This window comes from Sarcophilus harrisii, chromosome 4 (genome assembly GCF_902635505.1).
Source record: "Sarcophilus harrisii chromosome 4, mSarHar1.11, whole genome shotgun sequence".
Classification (NCBI taxonomy): Eukaryota; Metazoa; Chordata; class Mammalia; order Dasyuromorphia; family Dasyuridae; genus Sarcophilus; species Sarcophilus harrisii.
In genome coordinates this window covers 32671190-32692620 of record NC_045429.1, presented here as the reverse complement: position 1 = coordinate 32692620, position 21431 = coordinate 32671190, and the positions used below count along the sequence as shown (strand labels likewise).

General features: G+C 39.8%; 1 protein-coding gene across 4 annotated transcripts in view; it reads right to left on the bottom strand.

Annotated features, from left to right (window-relative positions):
- The window catches only part of TGFBR3 (transforming growth factor beta receptor 3), a 215004-nt gene that overhangs the window by 27538 nt on the left and 166035 nt on the right, over window positions 1-21431 (bottom strand). For all 4 annotated transcript variants that reach the window (XR_004234299.1, XM_031969337.1, XM_031969335.1 and 1 more), the window contains exons 6-12: window positions 20377-20545; window positions 17257-17404; window positions 10382-10571; window positions 8845-9158; window positions 7857-8009; window positions 3639-3779; window positions 3319-3477 (exon numbers count right to left, since the gene is read on the bottom strand). Coding sequence is in view for 3 of the 4 variants with exons in the window: in XM_031969337.1 (XP_031825197.1) it covers window positions 3319-3477; window positions 3639-3779; window positions 7857-8009; window positions 8845-9158; window positions 10382-10571; window positions 17257-17404; window positions 20377-20545 (1274 nt within the window). In the remaining variant the exon portion in view is untranslated. The remainder of the gene's footprint in view (window positions 1-3318; window positions 3478-3638; window positions 3780-7856; window positions 8010-8844; window positions 9159-10381; window positions 10572-17256; window positions 17405-20376; window positions 20546-21431) is intronic.

Genomic DNA, 21431 nt, shown 5'->3' with positions numbered 1-21431 from the left:
AGATAACTTCCTAGTTCTGTGAACCTGGAAAAGTAATTTTACCTGTCTGCCTCAGTTTCCTCAACTATAAAAATATATTAATAGCACCCAACTCACAGAGTTTTGTAAAGAACAAAGGAAATGATATTTGTAAAGCACCTGGCACATAGTCGGCACTTAATACATGCTTATTTGTTTGCATATTCCTTCTTTCCTTCCTGATGTCATAGTCTTACTTCAGGAGCCTGCTAAAACTTAGGAATTCTTTCTCTAAATAATGTATGTATTAAAAGTAAAATGCCAGGACAGCTACGTGGGGCAGTGGATAGAGCACCGGTCCTGGAGTCAGGAGGACCTGAGTTCAAATCTGCCCTCAGACACAACACTTATGGCTGTGTGTTCCTGGGGGCAAGTCATTTAACCTCAATCGCTTCAGCAAATAAATAAATAAACAAACAAATAAATAGATGGATAGGTAAATAAATAAAAAATTAAATGCCAAAAATTACAAAAGAAATCAACTTTTTAAAAAATAAAATCATCAAAATGCATTTTTAAAAAATGCTTCCCAGATTCCAAGTTAAAAACACCAGTTGACAAAGGTATGATTTGATTTACTTTTGTTCACTTTTTTTTTTTTAAAGCGGATCTCCTCAATGCTGAGGATATTCACCTTTATTTGGGCAGGTAGGGATTTTTGTATGTAGAAAGTAGACCTTATGTAAAAACACTGGATTAATTCATTCTGCTTAGCTGCTCTTTTAGCTGGGATGTTACAAGTAAAAGTTTGTTGAAGGGGACAGTACCGAGGCAGGAGTTATTTCTGAAATAACTTATTTTTAAGAAAAAATAAAAATTCTGCCTCTCTGATATTTAAATAACATCTAAAAGAAAAATCTGCAAACTACCTTCCCAAATCTTGAGTCCTTGCTTATTTCTTTTTCTATATTAAAGATATCAATAGTGTCATCTCTACAAATTCTGAGGAATAATTTCAAATTATAAAATCAGAGAGGATCTTTAAAAGGGTTAAAAAAATGTGACAAACAGGAAAAAATGAAGGATGAGAACTATAGCGGATCAAGTGAAGGGAACATGAAAAATATTAAAAGGGGGCAGGGAATGATTCTGAGTGCGACACACGAGAAAGACTATGTCCAATGACTAGGAAAGAAACAAAGCAAAACTCTTGGAGGAACAAATCTGTAAAGATGATACCTGGGTAAGAGCGCAGGAAGCCGGTAAAACACATGGGAGTCATGAACCACTGTACCCATGCAGAGGAGAGAGGAGATACAGGGAGATTGGGGAACAAGGCAATAATGGGGAGCATTAGCCAGAAGCCGACACATTTTCCTCAGGGCAGAAAGGAGAGGTTCACCTAAAGAATGGAGGCTCCTAACAGGACAAGTGATCCAAAAGTCACATCGTCTGAACCACAGAAGCAGACAGAGCTGGATGCCAATGGGCCCCATCCCAGAGTCTGAGGCAAAGTGGAAGTCCTGATCCAAATGGGAAAGTTGTTTGTGTTCCTAAACCAGAAATATGTGTGTCTAAATCATCTGAGATTTATGGACACATCCCGTTTCAACCTGCTGACGGCGATGCTGTGAGACACCGGCCAGTCACATAACACTGGGAGCTATGAATTGTCAGCAAAATATTAATAATATAATACTATATTGGGCCTGATCACGCTGGAGAGTTAGATCTGTGATTTTCCAAGAGCAGCTCTCTCAGTTCTGAAAAAGCCCCATTTTTCCCAGAGATGAACAAAAACTTGGGGTCTTGCAGAAGAAAACTTTGCTTCATTTTCAGAAAAAGAATTTAGACATTGTCTTCAGTCCCTCTGTCTCCAGTTTATTTCAGGGTAACATAGGACAATTCCAGAGAATCAGGGACATGTATGATCTGGGCCAACTGAGCCAAGCTTTGTGTGGGAAATCAAGCTTCACAATGAGATGCTTGTTTTGAGAGACAATGAGTATTTGTTACAAGGGTTTTGTTCTCCCTACTCCACCCCCAACTCAATGGAAGAAACTCTCTTCCCCTTCTTTTCCACTCTATGGTTTCAGTTAAAGTCCTACCTTCTGCAAGAAGTCTTTCTGAGTTCTCATTTAATTTAAATACTTTTCCTCTGAAATGATTTCTAATCTATTGTGTATGTTTGTACACCGTTGTCTCCTCCATTACAATGCAAAGTCTTTAAGATTAGGACTATATTTTGCCATTCTTTATTGCTCTAGCTCTTAGTACAATGCCTGGAACATAATAGGTACTTAATAAATGCTTGTTGACTGAATAAATAGATCTTTGATCACTGAAAACAATTAAATTAAAATTTTAAAATCAAGTTTAATAGTCACTCGCCTAATGAAATGATCATCTGGGAAGAAACGAAATTTAAGTTTCCATTCATGGCAGGGGTGATTGGGAAATCCCTAAATTGCTGGATTGGGGCACATCCCAGTAAGTGATGCTTCCTTTAGCAAATGGTAAGTGTACATGTGTCTTGTTAGATTCTATGGAAAATGGCATAGTCTAGCAAATCACTCCTGATTACCCATGTTATGAAATGATTTATTTGCATTTATGGATCACTTTAAAGTCAGCAAAGCACTGCTTATACATTACTACATCTGAATTTTGAAGCTGCCCAGGGAGCTAAGTAGACACTGTCAGATCAATTTTATAGATAAGGGAACAGGGGGTCATTTGCTCATAATCACATAGCCATAACTAGCAGAACTGGGATTTGAACTCAGATCTACCTGATTTATAACTAATGCAATTAGTCTGACCGAATCTCCACTACAACATGTCCAACAAGCAGTCGTCCGACTTCAGGTTAAAGACTGAGTGAAGGGGACCCCGTCATTACAGCATGAGCTGCTTGAATGAAGGAATTATATTTTTGTCTCTTGATGTATCCTCAGCACTTAGCCCAGTGTCTTTCACATAGTAGGTTCTTTCTAAGTGTTTATGATGAACGACCATTCCATCCACAATGTAACATTATCTTTCAACTGCACAACTCTGGTCCATGTTCTCCAATAGATTTTTTAAGGGATCAATCTACTACCTCATCCCCACTTTTTGGGTTTCCTCCTCCTTCTCTGCTACTTCTACTGTCACTCGAGGATCTCATCAGTTCCCTTGGACTCAATTACTGTCCCTACGCTGATGATTCTGGCTCTCCAGCCTTGACCTCTCTGCATCTCCCACTGGCTCCTGGACATCCAGCAGATATCTTATATTCAACATGTCCAAAACTGGACTGATCAGCTTCTCCCAAAACCTCCCTGAAAAGGGCAACACCATCAGTCTTTGTTTTCTTACCTCAACATAAATGTACCCATTTTCGGCCACTGTTAAGATACTCGAGTTGGACACCAGGAAGAGGTCTGTATCATACAGTTCCATGTTGAAGGTGATGTTCTGGGCCTGGGGCTGATGGGATACTTCTGGAATACCTGTCTGTCTCAGGCTGCAGTTAAACTGGGAAGAGAATAAACCAGTGTTGCATCAAAGGGTCAAGAATGCCCAGGCAGCTTTATGACTTGGACAACTGATGTACAATATGATTTTTTTTTTCAATTCCCCTCACAGGCCACCGAATATCCTTCCCCACCGGCCATCTTCCAAAGCCAAATACATACCATGATGATCTCAGGCCTGCTTATGAAGAAGCTGTCTCCTTCATCTGTATCTCCTGGAAAGCCATTATTGCCAGACTCCAGGTCTTCGTAATCAGTGGGCCATCCACTGCTGTCCCCGGGGGCTGATACCTGCATTATAATCTATAAAAGGGAAGCATGAGACCTGATTAAAAAACATTGTCAAAGGCCCCAACTACCATTGTTTCTACATCATGTGAGTTCCCCATAGAGACAATCCTGATGGTAGCAATAGTCAAAAGTTTGGAAGTAATTTATCTGAATTATAAAATGTAATTGAAAACCAAATTCTTTAAGGGAATATTACCTGATGGTAGAACACCAATGTGTTTCTTTAATGATTTTCTTTTTTTAAATTAAAGGTTTTTATTTTTCAAAACACATGCATGGATAATTCTTTGATATTAACCCTTGCAAACCCTTGTGTCCCAATTTTCGCCCCTTCCCTCAATCCCTCCTCTAGATGGCAAATAGTCCAATATATGTTAAACATGGTAGATACATATGTTAAATCCAATATATGCATAGATTTATACAATTATCTTGCTGCACAAGAAAAATCAAACCAAACCCAAAAAACTGAAACAAAACAAAATGTAAGTGAACAACAACAAAAAGAGTAAGAATGCTATGTTGTGATCCTCACTCAGTTCCCACAATCCTCTCTGGGTGTAGATGGCTCTTTCCATCACAGGATCCTTGGATCTGGCCTGAATAATGATTGTCTTTTAAATAAAAATTCAAAAGCGCAAGTCAAGGAGACCTTGAAAGAGCGGACTAGGTTTTACCTATGGAAATAAGCTTGCCCAAGCTTCTATCTTGAACTTTATTTACAGGGAAAGTCTCTCGAGGAACCAAACAAGAGACTTAGCAAAAAATAGTCACTTAATGAACAGATACAAAGATTAATTCATCATACATGCCATGATATGAAAACACAAGGAGTCTTTCTTCTCTCCTTATATATGTTCTCTCATAATTTTATAAATTTCTTTAAAGGGAAGGTTTTCTGAATCTCAATTTCCTCACCCATAAAAATGAGGGCTCAACTTTCTAGTTCTAAATCCTAGGAAAATATTTGGGACCTTCTGCTTTATACAGAAAGAGACTTTCTTAGGGACTTCTTAACTGGTGACTCTGGGTGAGTCAATTTTATATGTCCAAGCCTCAATTTACTCGTCTGTAAAATGGACATCATAATATAATTCCACTAACTACCTTAACGTGCTGTTGTGGAGAAAGTCTTTTGCAAATGGCAAAGTGAAAGTTTGGGCTGTTATCATGATTACATTTGAGAGGAATGGTTACTAATAACCAATTATGGGAGAGATACAGGTTTTTCCCTATCTTATTTCCTTTTTCAAATCCCAGCCTTTTGAAGGACATTATTGACATTGCCAAAATTTTATCCCACTCAACCATCTTATCTAATGTGAATTCCTGCCCACTGTGTTCCGCTCAAGCAAGTTTCAGGCTCAGGTAGATCTTTGTCTATACTGCCTAAGGCTGGGAGTGACCTGGGTCTAGAGAGAGACTCCTTGTCCAAGAAGGACATGACGTTCTCATAGGAGAGTCCAATTCTCATTGTAGAATTCATTCTCTCATTAATTAGGGACCAATAAGACTTGATTGCCACCCTCAGGAACACCCACTGTTCTGGGGCATATAAATTGTAAGCTCACTGTCCTAAGGAGCCTTTGGTATTCAAGAGTGTTACTGACTCCTTTTATTATTTTCATTGCTAAAATGCTAGCATTATTAATAAAAATAGTTAATTACCCAGAAATGATATCTCTTTAACTTTTTAAACTTTACATGTTATTCTAAAAGGTATCATAGTAGATTCTGAAGTCATCAAAAATACCTGAGGTCAAATCCAACCTGTTATCATGATTACATTTTTTAATAATAAATCACATTTATTATTTATAAATTACATTATAAATAATATATGATTATATTTATTATTAATAAAATGGTCATTACCCAGAAATTATGGCTCTTTAATTTTTTAAACTTTATACATTATTCTGAAAGGTACTGTAGTAGATTCTGAAGTCACCAAGAATACCTGAGTTCAAATCCCACCTCAGACCCATACTGGCCGTGTGACCCTGGGCCCAGCTTCCACAAAGGTCAAACAGGGATAGTAATAGCACATCTCTTTTAGGGATAATTGCCAACTTTAAAGTGCCTCACAGTTCCTAGCTACTACAATGATAATGATGAAGATGGGCTGACTGGTCCATTGTAGTAAGATGGTCCAAAACCACATCCTTCCTGTCTCCTCCTCAGTCTTCTTGTAAACTGTCCAACTGTATTTTCCCCCTTGCCACCTTCTTCCTTAGCACTTCTCTGTCCTGGTGCAGAGAGAATCTCACATTTTGATAAAGAACAGACTCCTTTAAAGAGTGATGAACAGGCGGGAGTCCTGGGCCAGGCCACGCTCAGAATGGAAAGTGTTCATGGCAGCTGGCTGGGCAACAAGCAGCCCATAATTCAACCCATTCTCCTCATGTCCACAGGGGAAGGTTCCCTTTAAACAGCATCTTTCTGGCCGTCAATATGATTTCACTCTTTGCACACTTTTTAATTCAAAAATTTTACAATAGCTCTGAGAGCTAATAGGACTGGACAATAGATCTTATGAGGAACTAAGATATTAATTTAGCGTGCTATTGGGAGAGGATAATAAAGATCCCCTTTTTATGTTAGTCAGGGTCCTTGGAGGAAAACAAATGAACAAATAAACTAGGATGTTACTCACAGCAGAATGGGTAGAGAGTGAGCCTCAGAGCCAGGGAAGCCTGGCTTGCCCCTTCCCTTATCCATAGCAGTTATGTGACCCTTTATAAAGCAATGTAACTTCTCAATGATAAAAGTAACTCTCTATGACTAGAAACTGCCAACAAGATGCTGATCTGTATTGATCAAAGGTATCAGTTTCTTCATCTGGTAGTTCCTCACAGCAATGAAACAAGAAGTCCTCTCCCTATTCACTTTTTTATTTTAAGATATATTAAGCATAAAGTGGAATATCCAAGGATATATGATCAACAAGCAATTAGAAGTATACGGTGAGAGAGAGAAAGACAAAAAGTTCATTTTGGAGCCACATGGGGACCACGGGATCATGGAGCTGGAAAAAACATGGAGGGAATGTGGAAAGAAGGGAGAAGAAGCCTGAGAGCAGGTACATAGAGAATATAATTAGAGGCAGAGAGAAAATGAAGATGGAGTGCAGGGGACAAAAAAGAGCACCCAGGAGGAAGCATCCTTCCAGAAGCTAAGAGAAGAGAAAATATCAAAAGCAAAGAACTTTTCAGTAGGGTTGGATAGTAGAGGCAAAGTCAAGCATGCTGAAGAGTTTGGCCACTGGGTTTGGAAATCAAGGAAGGTTTTTCAAGGATCAATGTTGAAAAAATTATCCTTGCACAGGTTTTGAAAATGAAAAACCTAAATAAAAAATACACTAGAAAAAAAAAATTAAGGAAGAGATCGCTGAGACCTTAAAGAGAGAAGTTTTCTGTAGAGTTAGTGGGGAAGGGAGCAAGCCTGAGAAAAGTCCTGAAGTGCAATGAGTAATTTGATCATCTGATTTAAACACAGACTCAATAATGCTTAGTGATTAAAAAAAAATTCTGCAAAACTCTTTAGGACTAGAAAAATTTATGTTCAACCTGAATATTTTACTTTGGAACTTGTCACATTTACCCAAATCTCCTTAAGATAACACAACACAACACTATAATATAATATAAAATTCTAAAAAATATAATTATAATAGAAAAATAATATAAAATTATGTATTAGATGATATAATAGAACATATACCTTTCTTGCAAGAAATATAGACTGAGCTTCCCCACAGATATGGATACAATTAAAAAGTGCCCCCACCACCAAAAAAAGGAAGCAAAAGGAAGAGTAAAGGATATTAAATTTCTTTTCAAGCTCTGATCTAGCTTCTCCAGCCTATAACACTTGGGCTGGTTACTTATTTCTATGGCAATGTAAAAGTCCTGTTACCAGAACTTAATAGCTCCTGGGTCAGCAAGACCGGGTTCAAGTCACCCATGAGACACACGTCACCTGCGTGAACCTGTCCACGTCACTCATGGCTGACGAAAGTCACCTGTGAATTTGGAATTCACAGTGAGAAATCTAAGCAGGGCTTTGTCAGAAATCGTTCCATCATACCGAGTTATAATACACCATGCTGTCAGGGGCCAACGGGCGCTGCTGGGTCCCACAGGCTTTCAGGGAGGATTCCAAGATGAAATGGGTTCCGTTGGTCTTGGCTTTGCAGGTGAGATCCGACAGGGAAAGCTCCGTCCCTGTGTAGCCGCTAGCCTAGATCGCCAAAAGAAGGATGGCAGTCAGCCAACGGTGCTACACAGCAATCACTGCACTAAGGCTTCTTTCTAGGGAGGTCAAGCCCTCCCCCTTCTGCCTCTGCCCCAAGCTGGACTGGACCTGACGGGACCCCTCCTCTCCTCTGACCCCACCCCCACCCAAATCTTCAGGGCTGTGCTGGTCTACCTTAGGCCTACCTTTTTCCCCCCTGAGGAAATTAGGGTTAAGTAACTTTCCCAGGGTCACACATACAGGAAGAGCTAAGTGTCTGAGGCCAGATTTGAGCTCAGGACCTCCTGACTTCAGGGCCAGTGCTCTATCCACTGCACACCCAGCTGCCCCAAGCTTTGTCTACTTTAAAATATATTATATACACATAAACACACACATATATATGTATGTATGTATTTTATTGTGTATGTATGTGTGCATATATATAAATACGTGCTTGTCTACCTTGCAGCACATATATATAACAGATTAATTTATTTACCAAGCATATATATAATGTAACATAAGATATACATGCATACATGGCTTTGTGCACATGCATGCTGTGGACGTGTATGTAGGCGGTGCGCGCATATGCACGAGCCTGTATGTGAACGTGTCTGTGTGTCACATATATATGTATAAAGAGCTAGCTTTGCACACTGTTTGACACATGACTTCATTTACTCTCATGACTTGGTCTGGAAGCGCTCGGGCCCGGCCACAGTAACTGGCTGGAGCGGAACTGGAACTCGGAGCCTCCCACCTGGGGCTGCCCCACGGAAGCCCGGCCATTGCCGGTGTTACTGCTCCCTTGCTCCCCGTGGGAAAGTGCCCTGACCTGCAGAGCCTTCTTTTCCACAGCCACCACCATCTTGTGCTCATCGCAGCTGACGGAGAAGGGGACGTCTGCGTGTCCCTGCGCATCCTGGGGCTCCAGGGGCCCGGGAAGCAGTGCAAGCGCGGGGTGCAGCGGCCTCCTGGGCCCGGGCAGCCCCTCCGCGGCCTTCTCCTCATGCCGGCCTTTCCGGAGGATGGGAGGGAACGGGAAGGGGAAGCCTCCGGCGGGGTTCTCCGGGGCTGGCAGGGGGCTGCCTCCCAGGAGGATCTGCAGCTCTGGGGGCACCGAGTGCTCCTCCTCGTCGCGCATCTCCTCTGGAAAAGAGAGAAGGGAACAAACAAGGGCCGCGGCTCAGACACAAGGAACCAAAGATGGCCGGCTCACATCTGGCTCCGGGTGGCCTCCAGCGCAGCCAAGAGTCTCAGAAGGGAGTGCAGAGGAAAGCCCCAGACTTCTCGGATACCTGGCTGTGCAGCCTTGCCCCTCGGGGGTCATTCCCCTCCCTTCTAAAACCCGACCCCGTTAATGATTCTAAGCCTGAAATGGGAGTGCACTTAGCACAGAGCTTAGCGAATAATAATATTAATAAATAATAATGTCAAATACATGTTTACTGATTAACTGACAGAGCCGGTTGATCTGAGCGCTCCCCAAACAGTCTTTCATTTTCTTTTGAAGTCCCTTGGAATGGATTCTCTAAAGACTTCCCAAGAAAGGCGGCTTGGACGGCTGCCTAAAGCTGCAAGGCTTGGATTTGAGTCATGCATATGTGACTCAGAGTGTCTGGGGGACCCCAATGAATCACTGTGCAGAGGAGAAATGACATGATCCATGTGGGGTTCCATAGGTAGAACTATTCCAAAATTTCCTAATTCCCAGGACTCTTCCTTCCTTTTCATGCCTAATTTACAGATGAGTAAACTGAGGCATGGAGATATTAAACTGACTTACCCAAAGTCACCCAGTTAAAAAGTCACTTTTCTGTGCCCCAAAGCAGAGAGCCCCACATATTCTCCTAGCATTTAGAACTAGAAGGGAGTTTAGTTTCATATGTGGAAGGCAACACCACCACAGATTTTCTTCATACATTAAAAGTCATTATAGTTACCATTCCTTTCGCTTTCAAAATTATTATCTTTTTGTGTTCATTTTTTAGAAAATGGATTCAGATTCTGTCTGCCAACCTCCCCTCATTAATTGTAAAAGCAAGAAACGTGATATCAATTATGCCTGCAAAATAATGCAAAACATTTCCATATTAGCCATGTTGCAAAAAAAAGTAAAGTGAAAACTTGGTTTCAATCAGCATTCAGTTCTTTCTCTGGAGGTAGATAGCATCTTTCACCATAAATCCTTTGGAATAGTCTTGGATCACTGTACTGATCAGAACAAGCAAGTCATTCACTGCTGTTCACTGTACTGTTACGGTCTACAGTGTTTTCCTGTTGACAGGAAGCAACAGTGTTGCTGTTAACGGTCTACAGTGTTTTCCTGATCCTGCTCATTTCACTTTGCATCAGAAATCTTCCCAGCTTACCATTATTCTCAAGCCAAAGATGAAACCGATTAGCCACGGGGGCCCTCGTGTAGGATGTCACTGGACTGTAGCCATTATTGAAGGCCCACTTAACCAAATTTTCCTGAGTTGAAGGAATATCATTTCTTACGGATTTTGTTGCAGCCATGGAGCTCTCGCCTTCTTTCCCAAAGCCAATGCTATTTGGAGCCTAAGGATAACAGAGAAATAACCTAGTTAAGATTCCTTTAGGTAAATAAAATCAATTTTTGAAAAGAATAAAATTCAGTTTATTATTAGTTTTTCTCCATTTTGGGGGAAAAAAAACTGAAGGAAAGGGTTCTAGCATTGCTTTTGGTCAGTGAGTTAATCAATGAACCATCATTTATTAAGTCCCCATGTTGTTCCAGGCATTGTACCAAGAGCTAGAGACACAAAAAAGGTAAGAGCCAGTCTCTGCCCTCAAGGACTCTACAGTCTTACAAGGGAGACAATAAGCAAGCAATTATGTACAAGGAAGATACAGAGTAGACAAATTGGTGATCATTACCAGAGGGAAGGCATACGCATTAAGGAAATTCAAGAAAGACTTCTTAGAGAAGGTACAACAAAGGAAGTCAGGGAAGCCAGGAGGTAGAGAGGAGGAAGAGGAATTCCAGGTATGGAGGATGGTCATGGTAAAAGGATGGAACATCTATTAAAAAAACTACAAGGAAGCCAAAGTCATCACAGGACATATATTTGGGGATAAATAGAAAAGGGAGGATGGAAGCAGCTTACAGAGTCCTCTATAAATCAAATGGAAGATTTGAAAAATATTTATATTGATATATTTATTATAATTAAATATATTTAACAATTATATATGATTAAATTATTATAATATATACTCCAGCTTCTTACACTGGGATCTTGTAATTTAATGTAAGGGTTGTGAAATTATGATTTAACATGAGTAAATGTTTGATTTGTGTATCTATTTTATGTACCTATATATAAAAATTTCTTAGATGGGGAGAGGACATTGGACTAGGCAGAAAGAAAATAACAGATTCAAATCCCACCACAGACACTGACTAGCTGGATGATCCTGGAAAAGTCATTTAAGCTGAATATAACATAAATAAATATTTATATAAATATATATAAAGATGTAATATATAAACATATAATTATATAATAAAATGTAAATGTTGAATACACAAACATAACAATTATATAATATAAATTTACTTAATTATATAGATACCTGCGCTTCTGAAACCTTTTCCTCATCTATAAAGAGATAGTAGGAAATTTAATAGATATTTAGGCCCTTTCCATCTCTAAATCTGGCAGTGCAATGAACTGAGTAGAGTCAGGAAGATTTCTAACTTCAAACCTGGCCTCAGACACTTATTAGCTGTGTGACCTAGGACAAGTCACTTTACCCTATTTGCCTCAGTTCTTCATCTGCAAAATAAACTGAAGAAGGAAATGGCAAACCAGGCCAGTTTCTCCGCCAAGAAAACCCCAACTGGGGACAGGACTGAAAAAAAAAAAAAACTTTTACAAAACTTTTCCATAAATCTGTGTCTGGAAATTGAGGTCCAGGGATTTAACAGTAAGGTCATCAAGGGCTAAATCAGCATTCATCCTGCCAATAGAAATTCCAACAATGTATTCCGTGACCTGCTCCTATTAGCAAAGATATATATATTTTTAAATAATAAAAAAGGTCACTACGCATTTCCTTTTTTTAAAATAGCCTTCATTATGGTGTACTGGCTGCTTTGGAAGGGGGATCCTGAAATGCAAGCTAAATCATCCCATGTTTTAATGTATTAAATAATTCCAGCTTCTCCTGCAAAATACAGTCTTATGACACAAGGAAGGCCTTGGTGGGAGCTCCCTGTTTAGCTACAGTTATGCTCAGTAATGGTAGCTTTGAGTGGAAAAGCTAAATGTAGAAATATCCCAAGAAAGAAAAACAGACCAGCAAGGATAAAGAGTGAAAATCCAAGTTCTCCCATGCAAAACTTTGAGCTCTTCCCTTGAAGAGGACAAGTGGTGGGCTGGGAGGATGACTAGATAATAAGCAAGCATGAAAGCTCATTCATCCCGTTTTCAACAACCGCTGCAGGAGAGCTGCCCAGCTCCTCCAGCGTGCAGATCAGAACACTTTCACGCTGCCTAAAAAAATCGCTTTAATTCTCATGCCCAGTTTTCCTTCTCTTGCATGCAAGGGGCATTCCTGCTAAATTCCCCATTTGTTTGCCCCTAACATGACGAAAACTTAATCTTTTCCCACTGTAAAACCCGCGGTTCACAGGGCCTAGCTCTGCCAAGAGGATGTAGGTCAAGGGTCTCGAGGACTGCAATCCAAAACTTAAATGACCCTTTATTTTTTCTGTTCCCAAAAATGTTTCACAAAGGGTTGAACTGGCTGCCTGATGGCAAAGGGTCCTCAGGCTCAGTCTGAGCTCATGTCCTCAACTGCAAGAGGAGGTTAATAGCTGAGGGCGCTTAGAAATGTGTCCTGGTAGTCCTGCAAAGCCCAAGGACCTCTTCTCCAACAACCTTTGCTGTCTATAGTCAAAAGAAGTATTTACTTTCCATTAGAGGTGCAAGAAAATAAAGATGGAACCTTATTCCCATACATGTCCACAGACTCCTTGTAATCTACTGATGAAGCCTTTGGGACATCAGATGGAGACCATCCGACTGATAAGTTGAGAACCTTTGGGAACTACCAGCCACTTAAGGGATGGGAGGGCCTGTCTGAAAAAGGGAAGGGAGAAAGCTAGACGGAGGTAAAAGGGGTCCCAATGTTATGCCTTTGGTCTTGGGCGCTCCTTCCAGGAAACACAGTTGAGGTTAAGGCTCCAAATAATGTGGACTGGTATCACATGCCCTACTTTTCTATGTTCAACAGCTGGAAAAATATCACATTTCTAGAACACTCTCATCATAATAGCCCCCTCCCTTTTTTTTTTTTTTTTTAACCAATATAGTGTGATCTGTTTACACCTTTCCACATTAAATCTAGGAGATGTCAGTGTCCTTCCTGCTGATCTGCCCTGGGCCTTCGAAGGCTAAAATTTCATTTGTACTTTTTTCTAAAGTGGCCACGTTTAATAAATGGGAAGTCTGAGGCAGACCAACTAGATGGAAGGCTTCTCTCTTGCTCTGGGCCTTGTCAATCTCTCATTGCTGAATCCACAGTTTGCTTATTTTTCTAACTCTTCCATAGATCTTTGACCTTAGCTTGAAATATTCAGAAGATATAATGGTCATGTGTGTGTATACATACAAACACACATATATGCAAATATACACATATATTTATACTTATTTGTTTATATATTTATTTAAATACATATTTCTATATTCACATATATGTATACATACACAAATCTACAACACATACACACATATGTGTATATATATGTGCATGTGTGTGTGATTAACAGATGATCTCCTGAGTCATAAACGTGGAAAGCCAAGGATATTAGAAAATGGAAAGTATGTGCCCCCCATGAGTAAAGAGCTATTTATCAATTATAAAGTGTCGCTTTAAATTATTGAAAATTTTAGTGTAGCTTTAAGGTATCAAAGGTTAAAGTTGCACTAAGATTTTGGGAACAGCCTGGATCTGAAAAAGGAGATACATAGCCCCTCCAAGCCTAATACTGTTTTCATATTTGTCCTGACTCGAACCACAATTTACAATTCTGAGGGGCTTATTCAGCCTATCCCTGAGCCAGCAGGCACTGACACAGTTGAGAACTAACTATGTGACTGATGGAGTTGACAATATTTAATTGTGATAATGTTTAGAGAATACTCTTTGCTAATGTAGATGTGTCTTTGAAAGAGTTGTATATTTTAAAAATTTAACTTTTACTCTTAGAACACAGAGTTCAAGGATGCTATCCTTTTATTTATTTATTTTTTATGGGAGGGATCAGGGATGGTCCTTTTATTTATTTTGTGTGTGGGGAGGAGTTAGGGGTGATAAAGATCTATAATATCATTATTAATGTGGGGAATTGTGGGGCAGCATTCACCTGCAACTAGCCTGAAGTCTTAAAGATTTGTCTCCCACCTAAAAATTAAGCCCTGTTCTTTTAGGTCTCAAGTTCTCCTTGTCCCCCGCCCCCAGCCCTTGTGAAAACAAACACCCTCCCTCTGGCTTGGGCAATCCATTCTTCACTCTGCATAAGCATGTGTCTCCCACCGGGTGCGATCATAATTTACACGCAAAGCATGGAGTTAGCAAAAGCAAAAGCATGGAACCGATTGGGCAAGTAAAAAAAGCTTATGAAACATGACCTAATTGTTTAGTAATGTTGTCATGCATTGTCCAAAATTGGACTAGGCCAAGAGTTTGGAGCCAAGGAGAGGAATAAACAGAGCCTGCTTTGGGACAAGCAATCTCCTTTCTCATCTTTCTGACTGAAAGCAGCGAGGGGCATTCAGATCTCCCCTCCCCGGTGCCAACAGACCAGGCCCGCGGGCTTTCAAGCTCCAAGACTGGGGAGGGGACGCCTCGAGCTGAGAGTCATGGCAGAGGGAACGTTCATACAAGAACTCCAGCAGGGAATTAAAAAGGACCATATGTTTTTGTCTTTCAAAGCAAGATCTCTTTCCTGTTTTTGTTATTCTTAAATTAAAAACATTCCTTCGGTGTGCCATGCTGCGAGGCAAACTCTCCCCTAGGTCATCAGAAGGAGCCGGGCCAAGGCCGAGGAAGGCAGCCCAAACCCTGGGCTTTGGAGAATCACTTTTGTGCCCAATCCCAAACGCCCAGGTCCCACTGCCCACATCACGGCCTGTTAGGATCCTGTCGGAAACCGCCAGAGCCAAAACCAGCTCTCGGGGATTAAGCAGGTCCTCGTGGTGGCGGTGGCTGCTGCTTCTGTGGGAGACCTTCCATGTGTCCCGGATGCCCAGATGCCCTTCTTCCCCTATCCTGGCGGGCGGTCACCGCTGGGGGAGGAAAAGTCATGAGACCAGCAGTTCTGCCGGCTGTGGTTCCTCTTAAAGAACCATAAATTCAGAGCAGGAAAGAACATTCGTGGCTGTTCAGTCCAACTCACCCATTTTACAACTGAATTTAAGTGACTTGTCCAGGGGAGCCACATCTAGCACATATCTTCCTAACTCAACACTTACTGATACATCATATTATTTCCCAAAGCTCTACATGTCATTGAAGAATATTTGCTACTAGAATAATTGCTGCAGATAGTGATTCTGATTCTATAAAATCAACAAGAGGGGGTTTTTATTAATGGATTTTTTATAAAATAACTCAGCTCCAGATTTCTTTCAATTGGCGAGTTTCCTCAATGGCTAAAATAGTAGTTGACTTCCAAAATTCAAAACTAGAACTTTGTAAAGATATATTTCTGGCATAAAATGAGATGTTTATTCTTCCCACTAATTAGTCAACTGCAGTTTATTTTTTAATGATATTTGATATACCACTTCAACTTAGGGGAACCTCCAATTAAGTGAATTTGTTTTTCTTAACTCAAGAAGAAGCGGTGACGAGATGAACAATTATCCAAGATGAATTAGTGAATGAGTGAATGAATAGAGGAATGAGTAAGTATTTATGCCGACACCATGATAATTACTGTGGATATAAAGAACAGAAAGTGGGAGTCTCTCTTCTCAAGGAGTTTACATTGTAAAACAAGGAGATCACTTAAATATTGGCTGGGGAAGGGGGTTTTATTCTGGGGAATCCCAGGGATACTGAGTTGATCCATTGAAATGTCCTTTCCTAAAGCAATGTTGCCATCAGACTGATTACTGAGCCTACAATCAGAATGGAAAGTAATGGGAGGCAGAGTGGGTAAAAAGGTAGCCCGAGGGGATGGCTAGGGAGGCCATGAAGAATGGTCCTGACTTGTTGTGGCCAGTTAATCTGTTTTTTGTTTTTTAATTTTTAAATTTTTTTTCAATTAATCTGAAAGGGGAAGGTATTACCAGCTGTGTGGAAGAGGTAAGACGTGCAAAGGTCTCACCTGAAAGTGAGATAAGTTCTAACAGAAGAGGCAGTGGTGAGAAAGGAGGGCATTTTAGCCAAGAAGAAGAACCATTATAAAGGCAAGGAGTTGGAAGATGGGGGTGAACTAAGCTAATAGGGTCCAAATAGGCGAGGGAAGCTGGATCGTGGTGGACTACAAGGGGCCTTTTCAGGCCCCGCCAGGCTGTGAAAAGCTTTCACTGCCACACAGAAGACTCTATTTGATCTTAGAAGTAATAAAACGATGGGCCAATGGGCCGGAGTTGGGGTGAGGTAAATCTGAATTGGACATACAAGTACTTCACTCTGGGCAAGTATTTTAAGCTTTCTGAGCCTCAGTATTTTTCCCCTCCAGCTCTGAAATGATGACCCTAAGGAACAATTATGAGCCAGAAGCAATCATGAACTGGCCGGTGAGTGGCTTGAGAGTCTATTATTTTGTTGGGTGAAAGAAAATGCCTTATTACTGAATAACTTTAGAGGAAGCATCACAGAATCTGAGAGCAGGAAGCTCTTGAATTCAAACTAATTCAATCTCATTCAACCTATCCCAGAACAAGAATTCCATGTTCAATCTAGCACATGAGTGAGTGGTCATCCAGTCCATTATATCTCAAGGGAGTTCATTCTATCTTCAGAGAGCATTTTTTTGTCAGAAAGTTTTTACTGATATCAAGATGAAAATTTCCTTTTTGTAACTTCCATCCCTTTCTTGAGATCAAGTCTCCTCCTTGGTCAATCAGGCTACAACATCCCCTTTTCCCTCAACTGTTAACTCAGCGAGCAGGCCCAAAATGAACACAAAACAAAACTCAAAATACTCAGTTTTCAACTCCTGATACAGTGCTGGACAGCCATCACCCTCCTGACAACTTACAATCACTTTAAGGCTTCCCTTGACGTCGTAAGATTTGATCACCCAGTTGACAGCTTTCTTGCACTTTAAGATCAGGACGAGATGTTTGATCACCTTGGGTTCCTTTCGAAATGGTCTGATTTCAATTACAATGTCCACCTGGAAAGCACTGAGTGTGGAAATAAGACAAAGACCAAGTCAGGACCCCAAAGCCAGAAATCCTCAGCCATCCCCCTCCTTCCAATCCTTCGAGTCTCCAGTGTCTGGCCAGCTGATTAAGACACTGGAGTGGATCCCAGGCAAAGCTGCATGTACAAAACAGAGCGATATTTTACACACACAAGTGATTTTACATAACAATAGAAACACATGCCCGCCAGTAACTAGCCATTTTTTCCTTTTTTTTTCAAGTGAGGTTATTTAATGTCACTATATTTGAAAAAAATGGGAGCCCATCACGAAAGTTGCTGTTTAAAGGGGAATTATTAATTTCCCCCCCCAAACAAAGCATCTTGTTTACAAGGATGACTGAAGGCAGAATGGGGAAGAGGTTAAAGCAACCAAGGGGATTTCACTAATACAATAAAATAAGTAAAGAAGACACCCAAAGAGTTCCTTTTGTGCAGTTTTTGCTTATGACATTTGCAAATGCTACAGAAAGTCTCTTTGTACCAACTTTCCAAAGCTTCTGCATATACAGTTACTAAAATAAAGAAAACAGATGTTTAATCCAAGTGATTGCTGGGAAAGTGATGAACACAATCCAGACTTCGAAGAATGTAGTAAAAAAAAAAAATAAAAGAATAATTACTTTTTGCATACGTGAAAATACAACTTTAAGAGTAAAATCATTAATTCCATCCTGGTGAAATTCATGTATAAATCTTAAAAAGCCTTACGAAACACATGATAAATTTGAATTTAGTCTAATGTCCAGAGGCATTTATTTGCCTACTGTTTTTTTTTGTGCCATTCCTATTTGATTTCCCATTCAATATTTTACATGAGATGATGTTTCCACACTTCCATCTCTCAGAGTCTTTAACTTCCTTCAAAACCAGCTTAGGGTCATCTTTTGCAAGAGGCTTTTCCTGATAGTATTCATCCAAATTTTTATTTTTGGGGGGGAGGCAGTTGGAGTTAAGTGCTCCAGGATCACACAGTTAGTATCTGAGACTTTATTTGAACTCAGGTCCTTCTGACTTCAGGGCTGGTGCTTTGTTCACTGCACTATTTAATTGCCCCCTAGTCTTCCAAATTTGTGCAAGTAGACACATACACACACACCCCTCTGGCTTTTATTAAATTTTGCTGCTTCCAGTTTATTTATCTATGGACACTTTTTCTCCTCTACTAGTAGAAGACAGGGATTGTTTCATACTTATCTCTGTAGTCTTAGTCCCAGGCACATAGCAGACCACTATTAAATGCTTGTTAGTCTAACATGATTTGAATTATATGGAAGAGAGACTGGATTCTCAATAGAGATAACACTCTTTTTAATATTTCAGTTAAGCTCCCTTTATGATAAAAAATATTCCAAATCCTAAATTCCTAGCTTTTAGTCCACATTAAAGTTAAAAGAAAAACAAAATGGATCTATTTCTTTTCTTTCTAAAAATTTCTTAAGATTTCTTGAAAGAGGGGAATATAGAAGCAGGGTGATGATGAAGAGGAGCATATTGTGGATGATGGTGTGGTGTGATCTCAAATTATTTAACAAACATTTATTAAGCACCTACTATGTGCAAGGAATCCCTCCATGATTTGGGGATATGAAAACAAAAAAGAAATAGCTTCTGCCCCCAGAGATTTTATATTCTCCTCAAAGCAGAGATTCTTAATTTTTTTATGTCATGAATCTCTTTTGGGGAGTCTGGTGAAATCTACAAAACCTTTCTCCATATTGTGTTTTTAAATGCATAAAATAACACACAGCAGAAACAAACTCTCCCAAAGTAATCATGATAATTTCTGATTAAAAATTTTTTTAAAAACAACCCAGGTTCATTTTGGAGAGTAGTTTGGATCTATGCTCAAAAAGTTATCAAACTGTGCATACCCTTTGATCCAGCAGTGTTACTACTGGGATTATATCCCAAAGAGATTATAAAGAAGGGAAAGGGACCTGTATGTGCACGAATGTTTGTGGCAGCCCTTTTTGTAGTGGCTAGAAACTGGAAACTGAATGGATGTCCATAAGTTGGAGAATGGCTGAATAAATTGTGGTATATGAAAATTAAGGAATATTACTGTTCTGTAAGAAATGACCAACAGGATGATTTCAGAAAGGCCTGGGGAGACTTACACGAACTGATGCTGAGTGAAATGAGCAGGACCAGGAGATCATTATATACTTCAACAACAATACTAGATGATGACCAGTTCTGATGGATCAGGCCATCCTCAGCAACGAGATCAACCAAATCATTTCTAATGGAGCAGTAATGAACTGAACTAGCTATGCCCAGAAAAAGAACTCTGGGAGATGACTAAAAACCATTACATTGAATTCCCAATCCCTATATTTATGCCCACCTGCATTTTTGATTTCCTTCACAAGCTAATTGTACAATAATTCAGAGTCTGATTCTTTTTGTACAGCAAAATAACGGTTTGGTCATATATACTTATTGTGTATCTAAGTTATATTTTAATATATTTAACATCTACTGGTCATCCTGCCATTTAGGGGAGGGGGTGGGGGGGTAAGAGGTGAAAAATTGGAACAAGAGGTTTGGCAATTGTTAATGCTGTAAAGTTACCCATGTATATATCCTGTAAATAAAAGGCTATTAAATAAAAATAAAAAATAAAACAAAATAAAAAAAAAAAAAAAAAAAAAAAAAAAAAAAAAAAAAAAACAAACAACCCAGGTTCACGGATATCAGGTTTAAAACCACTTAAAAGCTATCCTAAATGGACACAACATGAAGACTGGTAAGCCAACATTGAATGATTAAGGGTGAAAGAGAAACTTGAGAATAGGGAGGTGGAGAAAGATCTCATGGAGGAATCGGTACCCAATCCTGAGCCTTCAAGAGGTTGGAATTTCAGTGATGAGAAGGAGCAAAGCAGGCAAAAATGGACGGCCGATAAACTTATTTGAAAATTAAGAAAAAGAAACGATCAACTGCTTACCTGTAGGGATTTGAGTTGGGTGTGATTAATTCTATGATGTGTACTTCCTGGCCGTGAGGCAAGCTGGACATTATACATCCCTCGGCCATCTTTGGCTGAAGATATCCCGCGAGATAATTGAGGGACAGAAAATTCTTCTCAATGTTGCAAGTGGGAGGAAAAACTTGATCTGAAATAAAAGGGAAGAAAATTCCATCAAATATCACTTTGCTGCACCCAAAACCTGCAGACAAGGCCTTCAGTGGGACAGGCAGGTTCACTGAAATTGTTTTGTTTTGTTTTGTTTTTGGTGGGAATGAAAAAAAAAAATGGGTTGCAAATATTTCTAACAGGGCAAGGGATTCTACAATAGTAATGAGTGAAAAGAGTGAAATCTGTGATTACAGCTAGGTGGCGCCATAGAGCCTAGCGCCAAGCCTGGAGTTCGGAAACTGCATCTTTCAGAGTTCAAATCCAGCCTCAGACACTTTCTAGATGGGTGATCCTGGGCAAGTCACTTAATCCTGTCTGCCTCAGTTTCTTCATCTGTAAAATGGGCTAGAGAAGGAAATGTCAAATGACTCCAGCATCTTTTCCAAGAAAATCCCAAATGGGGCAATGGAAGAATCAGACATGATTAAAAAACTATTGAGCCACAACAGCAAAAGGAAGATCTTGTTTGCCCACCGATCAAATTTGCAATTAGTCAATCAGTAAATATTTATAAAATGTCTACTATGTGCTAGGCAAACTGATTTCTTCATCCATTAAAAAAAGATCCTTTCCAGCTCTAAAATGATGATTCCCCACAACTAACTTCAAGAAAAACTCCAAGCCTTAATGAAACCTTTCCCTGACAAGCCCTAACATCAGGAAAGGTCGGGGTGCAGGGTTTCCATGTTCTCTTCACAAATGATCTAGACAAACTCTCCATGCAGAAAAAAAATATATATACTTACAGTGTTTGAAAATTTCACTAAAAAGAGGCTGAAAATGTGTACATGGGATTTTGGTGGCTACGATTTCCTTTCAACTGAATAAATGTTTAAACAAATTGAAAATAGCTGTTGGGAGAA